Consider the following 12,257-nt stretch of genomic DNA (forward strand, 5'->3'; position numbering starts at 1 on the left):
TGTGGACATAATTACTGGCTGTGCTTTTTTCAATGCAGTCGGTCTGCAGGTGCCTGCAAGTCTTGCATCTGGGGCGAGAGCAGCTGGCTATGACTGGTTGCTTTGAAGGCCCTGTTTTAGCATGCACTAAAATATCTTTTAGGTTCCTGTTTCTCCGGTAGGTAACCCTTGGGGCTTCCGGGAAAGTCTTTCTAAGTCGGTCGTTACTGGCTAAAATGGGGTAGTATTTCCGCAGTATATTGTTTACGTTTGGGAGGGCGTTTGAAAATTTAGTTATTAGGGCAGGTGGCCTGGCGCTTTGGTTTTGTCGCTGTTTGTTGAGCACGTCATGCCTTTTGAGATTAGATGCCCGTTGGTACGCCTCATCCAGCGAGCTTTTGGGGTGGTTCCTGTTAATAATGGTGGTCTCGAGTTCGTCTAGATGCTCTACGTAGTCACTGACAAGCCTGGTGGCTTGTCAAAAGATCCCTTGCTTGAAGTGTCTCGGGTGATGGCTTTTATAATCTATGTACTGCTGCCTGTCAGTTGGTTTTCTAAAAAGCGTGGTTTTAAGTTTACCGTTGTCTAAAATGACGGTAGTATATAAGAAGTTCACTTCTTTTAAATTCAGAGCATTTCTTAAGCTCACGATGTCCCCCGGCGTTGTCGGCGTGCCTCGGCGTCCGCAACAGCAGTTCCAGGTGCGCCCTCTCCCCCACACCTCCTCTCCTGCATCACGCTACCCTCCTCGCTCTCAACAACAGGTCTGCACCCCTCCCCCTACACTATATAAAAAATAATACTTACCGGCGCCTGGTTTCGATCCCACGACCCTGCGGGCGGAACGCAAGTTACATGGTGCTCTACCCACTGCGCCACAAAGCAGACACAGAATGGGAGGCTACGAACGCGCCTTATATCCTTGACTCATTCAAACTACGTCAAGAAGCTGCTGATACAACGCATTCACTACCTGTGGGCGGAACGCGAGGTACATGGTGCTCTTCCCATTGCGCCACAAAACCGACACAGAATGAAAGGCTACGAACGCGCCTTATATCCTTGACTCATTCAAACTACAAGAAGCTGCTGATACAACGCATTCACTAGCAGCAACTCCCAAAACACTAAACGTTAACGCAATACACCCACCCCCTATGCGACGCATTTACTCGAGTCCCCCTCGCGGAGAGATGGGCCCTTTTTTTCAGAATACCGGCAGGAGAATTTAATAGTGGGATGCGAAGAATTGAGAAGAGATATAAACGCTTCTACAGTCGCGCGAAGGTGTTCCCAAATCATGAAGATATCGTCTATACCCGCCGCGGTGGCTCAGTGGCTAAGGCGTTGTGCTGCTGAGCACGAGGTCGCGGGTTCGATTCCCGGCCGCGGCGGCCGCTTTTCTGATGGAGGCGAAAAGCAAAAACGCCCGTGTGTACGAGATTTCGGCGCACGATAAAGATCCCCAGGTGGTCAAAATTAATCCGGAGCCCTCCACTACGGCGCGCCTCATCGCCTGCGTTGCGTCGGCGCGTTAAACCCCACAATCAATCAATCAATCAATCAATCAATCAATCAATCAATCAATCAATCAAGATATCGTCTATGTAGCGGAGGTAAACCTGAGGTTTATGCGGAAAATAGCTTAATAGGGTGGCTTCGAGTTGCCCCATGAAAATGTTGGCATAGGTCGGCGCGAATGGAGTACCCATGCTGGTTGCAAAAACTTGCAAAAAGTAAGAAGAGTCGAATTCAAAATAATGGAGAGTTAAAACTAGTTTTAACAAAGTTATGTACACTTCTGGCGCATGTTGGTGCGGGTTCTCTGATAGAGCTTTTGAAATAGCTTCGATTCCTTCGACGAAAGGGTTGTTTGTATACAATTACTGCGGAAGTACTACCCCATTTTAGCCAGTAACGACCGACTTTGAAAGACTTTCCCGGAAGCCTCAAGGGTTACCTACCGGAGAAACAGGAATCTAAAAGATATTTTAGTGCATGCTAAAACAGGGCCTTCAAAGCAACCAGTCATAGCCAGCTGCTCCCGCCCCAGATGCAAGACTTGCAGGCACCTGCAGACCGACTGCATTGTAAAAAGTACAGCCAGTAATTATGTCCACAAGATTAATTCAAGTTTTACGTGCACTTCTTCGAACATTGTGTATATGTTAGAATGCTCAATGTGCCACAAACAGTATATAGGCGAAACGAGCCAACCTATGAGCCTACGTCTTAATGGTCACCGGGCAGATACTCTTAGCAAATCTTCCATAGCTGTAGCGCACCATTTTAACCAACCAGGCCACAGTTTTGATGACCTTAAGTTCTATATACTTCAGTCAAACTTTGTCTCCCAGGGACAGGAAATACCGAGAATCCTATTTAATACACAAATTCAACTCCATGGAACCTACTGGAATTAGTGCATCTAGGGGTAACTTGGAATTCCTGCGATATTCCCCGGGAATACAGAATTAGGCATTGTCTTGCATATACCTTATCCAAAGAATATGACCCTTCCCTCTGGTCTTTACCTGGTCACCTAATTTCTCTTATTTTCATTCCTTAGCTTCCAGCTTAATACTCGCCCGCATCCCTCCAACCTTTGCTTTTGGAATTCCATTTTATTTATTTTATTTCTCTTTTTTTTTACTCAGCTTTGTCTTGTGCCCCATGCGTCACTCTAACTTTATCTTTTCGTTTGTGAGTTTCAGGACAGGCCTGTTCCAGGAATGTTGTCGTGGGTGACACGTGCCATTTTAGTTGCCGGGTCATTGCTTTTTCTTTTGTGCGTGGGTTTGTGTGGTTTCCCTCCTTTTTTTTCTTTTTTTCTTTTTTCCTCGACCTAGTTATTTCCCCCCTTCTCTACCCTCTCTTTTGACCTGAGGCTTGTAGATAGTTTCTGATAAGGACCCCACTCTCTCCGCCTGGTCTGCTTCCGGCGGTTCTGAGAACCTTTCGGTATAGTTTCTGATAAGGACCCCACTCTCTCTGCCTGGTCTGCTTCCGGCGGTTCTGAGAACCTTTCGGTATGCCCCGCGGCCGGTCAACAAACACCCTCTCGTCCTTTCTCTCCAAAAATTCCCTGAATATCAACCCCCGGCTGACTTCCCTGTGACCTACTTCGCGGCTCAAACTATACAACCTTTTCCCCTCAATATCTCCCCCGACATACTCCCAAACCAATCCGCTGTCTTAATTTCACTTCCTTCTTCTCCCCTCTCACCTGGGGACCTTCCTGTATATAAAGCGTGCCAGCCAGGCGAGAGCTTGCCCTGACGAAAGCAAGTCTCTGCGGAAACGTCGGCAACAATCGTGCTTTTACCTTGTTCAAAATTTTCTTTTCTTGTGTTCCCTACCATCTTCAATATATATATATATATATATATATAGCGAATCAGAATGGGAAATGAGGGGCTCGTTGAAAATAAGACAGAAATAAGAGTTGGCAGCCAAGAAAACCTCGGAAAGCACAGGGGAGGATGTGGTAGGTCATTGGAACAGATAAAGAATTTGGAAAGAAAGAAAGAAAGTGGAGAAAAAATGCCCGCCAGGTGGGATCCGAACCCACGACCTCCAGAATACCGGTCTGGTGCGATAACCACTACGCTACCGGACCTACCTATCGGACCTACCACATCCTTCCCGTTGCTTTCCCAGGTTTTCTTGGCTGCCAACTCTTATATATATATATATATATATATATATATATATATATATATATATATATATATATATATATATATATATATATATATATATATATATATATTGCCGCGAACCATACATTGGGTTTGTTTATTTGTGTTTTGCTTTTACCGCCCGGCTGCGCCGGTCTGCGTTATCTCTGCGCCAAGGGAAGCGCGTGTTCCATTCTTTCTTTCTGTGCCGCATGTGTTATCTGTTGTGATAGGGAGAGCATTCCGATCTTACGTGAACAGCCCAGAATAATCTTCTTGGATCTACTATGTTCTCGATGCGAATCGACGTTTCAAGAACCACGCGCGCCGAAAGATAAAAAGCCTGCAGTGCGGACGCCGGGGCATTCGATTCTGCGACGCTCGCCGACGCACGTACGTCACTTTGTTGACCACTGCTTCGCCGCCTCTGTATTCTTTTCAGTTGTTAGGGGAGCACAAGTTCGCTCCAATAAACTTGTTTCTTTTCCAAACAACTGCTTCGTCCTTGGCTACGTGACATCTGGTGGAGGTGCTGGGTACGCACCCTTCATGCCCACTACAACCTCTGGAAGCCGCCAAGCCAGTCCAACAAGAGCCAGCCTCCGCGTGCAAGATTTACCACCCGAGTTCGGTCTACTACCGGAGAAGACGAAGAAGAAAAACGTCGCAACCAGCACCATGCTCAACCAAGCCAACCCTCCTGTCGTTCTGCAGCAGCCACGGGAACCGCCATCATTCCGAGGAGCCCCCGCAGAAGACCCAGAAGAATGGTTGGAGAAACTGGAGCGCGTCCGGAAATTCAACAGGTGGGACGACGCAGAAACGTTCCGGCACGTTTTCTTTTACTTGGAAGATTCGGCTCGCACTTGGTTCGAGAACCACGAGAGCTCCTTGACAAACTGGGCTCAGTTCAAAAGCGAGTTCATTAAGACCTTCACTACCGTCGTGCGAAAAGAAAGAGCCGCCCTTTTGTTGGAAACGCGCACGCAACACCCCAACGAAGGTGTCGTGATCTTCGTTGAGGAGATGAAGCAGCTATTTCGCCGCGCGGACCCCGAAATGACGGAAGAAAAGAAGTTGCGCTTCTTAATGCGCGGAGTGAAGGAGGAACTGTTTGCTGGACTTGTCCGAAATCCGCCCAAAACCGTCGCCGAATTCGTGACCGAAGCCAGCACCATTGAGAAAGCCCTCGAAATGCGTGCTAAGCAGTATGACCGCAACTTTGTTGGCGCGGCCAATGCGAACGACCTTGGCAGCACGCGGATCCCGGCCGACAGCCTACGCGAGACTATCCGCGCAATAGTGAGAGAGGAGCTGCGGAAACTTCTCCCAACGCCGCCGCAGCCCCAAGTCGCTTCCCTCACCGACGTGATTAGAGAAGAAGTGCAACAAGCGTTGGGAACTTCTACGCCATCCGAGGTACCCCGATAGCCACAAGCTATGACATACTCCGCGGCTGTTCGTCGACCCCGCTCTTCTCCAACACGCCGTCAAGAGGCCCCGCCGTACCGCCGCCCACTGTCACCCGCCCGACCCCCGGTAGCCCGAAACCAGACGCCGAGGAAGACGGACGTATGGCGAACTCCCGATAACCGTCCTCTGTGCTACCACTGCGGAGAGGCCGACCACATTTACCGTCGCTGCCCATACAAAAGACTCGGACTGCGTGGTTTCTCCGTCGACGCACCTCGCCCTCTCCCTGGCCAACGACCACGTGAGATCGACGAGTATCTATCTGAAACCAGCCGTGGCCCAGCGCGTTTCAACCGTTCGCCGTCGCCCTACCCCTACCAATCGCCGAACCGCCGTAGCAACGCTGACTTCGCCCGTGGAAGGTCCCCCAGCCCACGCGGGGGAAACTAAAGGCGGCAACTTCTGGAGGTGAAGTTGCTCTACGGCGAAAAACTAGAAACCCTCCAACGACGCAAGGACGCGCTGAAGACAGTGATTCACGACATGCCCTCATCCCGACGACCCGACCTAACCCTGACGAGACTCCCGAACACGACGACAGCTACACGGCGCGACGCGTACCCGACCTGACCGAGACGTCCGTTGAGAAGACGACGACAACGACGATGCACAGTGCCCGACCATCAACACGTACAAGCAGAGATACGACGCCCCGACGAACCCGGAACTCGAGGACGACTGCATCTGACGTCAAGGTGTCCATCGACGGCTTTGACGTAGTCGCCCTCGTAGACACGGGAGCTGACTATTCGGTAATGAGCGGACCATTTGCGTCTAAACTGAAGAAAGTTATGACCAGATGGGACGGTCCGCACATACGCACAGCAGGAGGCCACCTCGTGACGCCAAGTGGAACGTGCACATCGCGCGTCACCATAGACGGCACAACGTACCCTGCGGCGTTCGTCGTTCTGCCTAACTGCTCCCGCGACGTGATTCTCGGAATGGACTTTTTGACGGACAACGGCGCAATAATTGATCTGCAGACCAAGTCGATAACATTTTCCTCCAATCACTCCACGACGCCGCAGCCGAACCCCGATCACCGTGCTGCTGTCAGGATCGCCGACGATCACATCACCCTGCCACCCCGCGCAAGCTTGATGATCGCCGTCTACTGTGAGGATGCTGCTTCTGACATCGACGCTATCGTAGAAAGTGATCGAAGGTTGCTTCTCGACCGCGGTGTCTCCGTCGCAAGAGGCATTGCGCACTTTAAGCAACGCCAATCTCACGTTTTGGTCACTAATTTCACCGAAGAGTACCAGCATTTAAACAAGGGAGCTGCAATTGCGTTCCTCGAAGAAACACAAGAAGCAAGTGATGTGATCGCAGTCGCCGACTTTGAACGCACACCCGTAGAAACATTCAAGCTCCCGCAGCCCTTCGACGTGAATCCGGCGCTACCGCAAGAACAACGGAACAAATTATTGGCTTTGCTACGTCGCTATAGCGAATGTTTTTCGTCGAGCACAAAACTACGTCAGACCCCTCTAGCGAAGCACCGAATAATAACCGAAGATGGAGCCCGACCTACCCGACAGTCACCGTACCGCGTCTCTTCACACGAACGGGAAGCCATCCGGACTCAAGTCGACGACATGCTCAGCGACGACATTATACAGCCATCCAAAAGCCCCTGGGCTGCGCCCGTCGTACTCGTAAAGAAAAAAGACGGCACATTAAGGTTTTGTGTTGACTACCGGCGACTGAACAAAATCACGAAAAAGGACGTGTACCCCCTCCCCCGAATTGACGACGCCCTCGACCACCTCTGCCACGCGAAGTACTTTTCATCGATGGACCTGAAGACCGGCTACTGGCAAATTGAAGTGGACGAGAGAGACCGAGAGAAGACTGCATTTGTAACCCCAGACGGCCTATACGAGTTCAAGGTGATGCCGTTTGGGCTGTGCACAGCACCAGCGACGTTTCAAAGAGTCATGGACACTGTGCTAGCTGGCCTTAAGTGGCACACCTGCCTCGTATACCTCGACGACGTAGTGGTATTCGCCCGGACTTTCGACGAACACCTTGCAAGGTTGGAGTCTGTACTCGAGGCCATTCGTACGTCGGGGTTGACGCTGAAGCCTGAAAAGTGCCGTTTTGCATACGAGGAACTCAAGTTCTTGGGCCACGTCGTCAACGCCGCGGGAGTCCTACCTGACCCGGCAAAAACTTCAGCTATCGCGAACTTCCCTAGGCCGAAAGACAAGAAGGGCGTGCGAAGATTTCTCGGGCTGTGCGCATACTACCGGCGCTTCGTCGCAAACTTCGCACGCATTGCAGAGCCACTCACGCGCTTGACGAAAGACAGCACCCCTTTCAGCTGGGAAAACGACCAAGAAAAAGCATTCTGCGAGCTGCAAAAACGCCTGCAAAGCCCGCCCGTGCTCGCTCATTTCGACGAAAATGCCGAAACGGAAATGCACACGGACGCCAGTGATATAGGCTTGGGTGCCGTCCTTGTCCAAAAGCAAAGCGGCTGCGAAAGGGTAATCGCCTATGCCAGCCGTGGTCTGTCGAAGGAGGAGAAAAACTATTCTGCCTCTGAGAAAGAGTGCCTGGCTATTATATGGGCGATTTCAAAATTTCGCCCATACGTGTATGGAAGGCCATTCAAGGTTGTAACAGACCACCATGCGCTGTGTTGGCTCGCCAATTTGAAGGACCCCTCTGGCCGTCTTGGGCGGTGGAGCTTGCGCCTGCAGGAGTTCGACGTTACAGTCGTTTATAAATCCGGCAGGAAACACTCCGACGCCGACTGCCTGTCCCGCGCCCCCGTCGACCCACCACCACAAGACTCTGATGAAGACAGCGCGTTCTTCGGGATCGTGACGGAGAGCGACCTAGCCGCCCAGCAGCGTGCCGACCCCGACTTACGCGTCATAATCGAGTACCTCGAGGGATGCAACGTTGCCGTTCCTAGGGCCTTCAAGCGCAGCTTACCAGCATTCAGCCTGAGAAACTCCGTCCTCGTGAAGAAGAATTTCAGCCCCGGAACAAGAGCGAATTACCTTCTCGTCATCCCCGCGGACCTTCGTGACGAAATTTTGGAAGCGTGCCACGACGACCCGTCTTCCGGACATCTCGGCACAGCCCGCACTATTGGAAAAATCAAGGCGAGGTACTACTGGCCCGGCCTTACCTCTGACGTCACCCACTACGTCCGGAGCTGCCGTGACTGCCAGCGACGAAAAACGCCGCCGACAAGACCCGCCGGACTTCTGCAACCGATCGCCGTCCCATCGAGACCATTTCAACAGATTGGAATGGACCTTTTAGGCCCGTTCCCTACGTCACGATCACAGAACAAGTGGATTGTCGTAGCGACAGACTACATGACGCGCTACGCAGAGACCGCCGCTCTTCCGAGGGGGACTGCACAAGAAGTGGCGAAGTTCTTTATAAGCCAAGTTGTGCTGCGACATGGAGCCCCGGAAGTCCTAATCACAGACCGCGGAACGGCATTTACTGCGGAGCTGATGCAAGGAGTATTACGCTACAGCAACACGGATCACCGAAGAACGACGGCGTACCACCCCCAAACGAACGGACTAACAGAACGTCTGAACAAGACAATCGCAGATATGCTGTCAATGTACGTTGACGTTGAACATAAGACTTGGGACGAAGTGCTCCCGTATGTCACGTTTGCGTACAACACGGCTATCCAGGAGACGACGCAGCTGACGCCGTTCGAGCTTGTCTACGGTAGAAAGCCGACTACGATGCTCGACGCCATGCTTCCGCACGTAGAAGACGACGATCTCAACGCCGACGTCCACGAATATCTTCAACGTGCGGAGGAGGCCCGCCAGCTCGCTCGAGTTCGTATAACGGACCAGCAGCTGGTGGATGCGGGCCGCTACAACCTCCGACGCCGAGACGCCGAGTACCAACCAGGGGATCGTGTGTGGGTTTGGACTCCCATCCGACGACGCGGACTCAGTGAGAAGCTCCTGCGACGCTATTTCGGACCCTACCAGATTCTACGACGTGTTGGCCAACTTACCTACGAAGTGATCCCTGATGGTGACTCCGGCACATCACGACAACGCAGGCGGCCTGAAGTCGTCCACGTGGTTCGCCTAAAACCTTTCTACGGACGATGACAAACTTTTATTTTCATTGGTTCGGACTGTCGCTTATGTTAGCATCGGGTCGATGCACTCTTAGAGGGGGGGTAATGCCGCGAACCATACATTGGGTTTGTTTATTTGTGTTTTGCTTTTACCGCCCGGCTGCGCCGGTCTGCGTTATCTCTGCGCCAAGGGAAGCGCGTGTTCCATTCTTTCTTTCTGTGCCGCATGTGTTATCTGTTGTGATAGGGAGAGCATTCCGATCTTACGTGAACAGCCCAGAATAATCTTCTTGGATCTACTATGTTCTCGATGCGAATCGACGTTTCAAGAACCACGCGCGCCGAAAGATAAAAAGCCTGCAGTGCGGACGCCGGGGCATTCGATTCTGCGACGCTCGCCGACGCACGTACGTCACTTTGTTGACCACTGCTTCGCCGCCTCTGTATTCTTTTCAGTTGTTAGGGGAGCACAAGTTCGCTCCAATAAACTTGTTTCTTTTCCAAACAACTGCTTCGTCCTTGGCTACGTGACAATATATATATATATATATATATATATATATATATATATATATATCGCACCAGACCGGTATTCTGGAGGTCGTGGGTTCGGGTCCCACCTGGCGGGCATTTTTTCTCCACTTTTTCTTTCTTTCCAAATTCTTTATAATCCTCCCCTTTGCTGTCCGAAGTTTTCGTGACTGCCAACTCTTATTTCTGTAAATATATATATATATATATATATATATATATATATATATATATATATATATATATATATATATATATATATATATATATATATATATATATATATATATATATATGCATGTATGTGTGTGAATTCACGCCGCTGGTTAAAGTGAAGAGTAACGTGCAACTATCTTAAGAGAACTCATTTTTCAATGACCTGGAATATGAGAATGCTGGTTAGGACACACGTCGCCTGAGCTTCCTGTCAGTTACATTGGTGTTCCGCCTAATTACGTAAGCTGTCAGTGCGTGGTGCGTGATAGATAGACGTGACTAAGCGGCTTCAAATTCAGATTTCAGGTGCTCACACACAACCAGCATGTCCACATTACCACCCCAAACGTTATCGGCATCATCAGAGGCAAAGTGGAGCCAGGTACGTGCATTTTCCTTCCATCCCGGTGCGTTCAATAACGCGAATGATTCAATCCCGGTCTCGTCGATTCAATACGATTGCTGAACTTTATAGGGGCGCCCTCGGGCAAGGCAGATATATGTACTCGTGATGAGTCAGGAAAAGAGGGCAAGTTGGCATGTGTTCATGCTGGTAATAGCGGAACAAAAGTGGGGAGACAGAGACAAGGAGCTCACGCCGAAACTGGGTTGTTATTGACGGATGCGCCGCACTTATACTCCTACCAGTGGCGTAGACAGGGGGGGGGGGGGGGGGGGGATCTGACCGGGCTTCAGCCCCCCCCCCCCCCCTTCCCCCGTAATTTTTCCGGCCGTCGCCATGCTGCCGTATGCCTGGTACGTCGCCTGTGAGCAAAGCTGCATATTCTTCAAAAGTGCCACTAATATCACTTTCCACGAAATGCTACGAAAATGTCACGAAAGTGCATGTCTGCCCTACGCATGGGTGTTTACACAAAACCACGGCCGGACTCTTTTTCCGCGCTGCGGAAGGGAGTCCGGCCGTGACAAAACGAAGCGCCTGGGGGGTGCGAACCGCTGAGGGATGATTGCGGAGGGGTGCAACCCCAAAAAGCGACGGCGCCTTCTGGTAAGCTCGGCGCACGGGACGCCAAAGGCACGCGTTGTATCCCTTTGTGCGAGACATGCGGCAAGACAGAATAATTGGCCGGCTGAGTCGTTCTCAGCACAGGAGGTTGACTCGGGCGGGGAAGCAAGGAGTGGTCCGCACTAACTCGCGGCGGGAAAAAAGAGGGACCGCTGGCCATTGATTGTTGAAGACTGGTACAATGCAGGCCCGAAAGGGAACAGACGATCTTTGTATGTTCAGGACAATGTTCTGGAGGCCCTGGGAGCATACCTGGGGGCCTCAGGGCTCCACAGCGCACTACGCTACAACTTCACATAACTGCCCGGGTCGCAGCGGAGTGTAGCTGCTAGTGTAGCTTTCCTGTGTGTGTGTGTGCGTGTGTATGTGTGCAGGTGTCCTTTTTGCTACACCTTCGTGTCCTGTATTTTGATATTTATTTATATTTCTAGTGTTTCGTATTTTTTTGTTTTTGTTTTCTTTCACCTAACGTTGTATATATGTTCCATCTTATTCTTGCCCATGTGTTATATATTTATGTAAGCCCTCTACCCTATCCCCCTATACCTATGTACTCTTTCCTCCCTATCCCACCTCCCCTACAGCAACAGGCGTTCCGGTGTCCGCCCCTAGGCGAGACAATTTACGCCTGTTGGTGGACTTTCTTTCTTTTGTACAATAAATACATACATACATAAGCAGAACAACCTGCAAGCGGCGGTGGCTGACCACGTCCGCTCCATCTCCTAGAAAGGGGGAGATCATGCGGCCGTGGGCACACATTCAATACTCCTGCAAGGTAACTGAAGAATGCGATGGGGCTACGTAATGGGTGAAACGTGCAGTTTAGCTGGACGAATGTAGTGCGCGGGCAGAGGGCCTTTGCGAATGAGACACACAGCAAGGAAGGCCCGCTTCCTCGCGTCAGCCCTTCATTCTTCCTTTTTCACGTTTCTGTCGAGCCAGGGAGGGTTTTGTTGGAGTGGGCTCAGATTGCGCGCACTGAGTGTTGTCCCCTTCCGGCGGCGATGTTGCGACAGACTATTTCACCCCGCGATTAGGCAGATTTGTTCGGCGGGATTCTCCCCTAACCTAGGAAACTGGAGAACAGCGGGTCGACGAAAAGTGCGCGCTGCGGCTCCCTGAGCCAGTCCCAGACTTTATCATAAATGTGAAGGCACGGCGGTCACCAGCCCTGCCACAGGCAGACGACGTCGCGACAGTAACAACGATCAGATGTCCATATTCGACCTCTATCACAACTAAAGCCCCTCCGTTGCGTCCACGA

The 12,257-nt window shown here is 51.1% G+C and overlaps 1 protein-coding gene across 2 annotated transcripts in view; it reads left to right on the plus strand.

Moving 5' to 3' along the window:
- LOC144154244 (N-acetylated-alpha-linked acidic dipeptidase 2-like) overlaps positions 1-12,257 on the plus strand; it is a 143,247-nt gene that overhangs the window by 66,243 nt on the left and 64,747 nt on the right. For both annotated transcript variants that reach the window (XM_077685832.1, XM_077685833.1), the window contains one exon: positions 10,263-10,345. In XM_077685832.1, coding sequence (XP_077541958.1) covers positions 10,263-10,345 — 83 coding nt within the window. The remainder of the gene's footprint in view (positions 1-10,262; positions 10,346-12,257) is intronic.

This window comes from Haemaphysalis longicornis, unplaced genomic scaffold (genome assembly GCF_048455015.1).
Source record: "Haemaphysalis longicornis isolate Haplotype H1 unplaced genomic scaffold, Haemaphysalis longicornis Haplotype H1 scaffold_1, whole genome shotgun sequence".
Classification (NCBI taxonomy): domain Eukaryota; kingdom Metazoa; phylum Arthropoda; class Arachnida; order Ixodida; family Ixodidae; genus Haemaphysalis; species Haemaphysalis longicornis.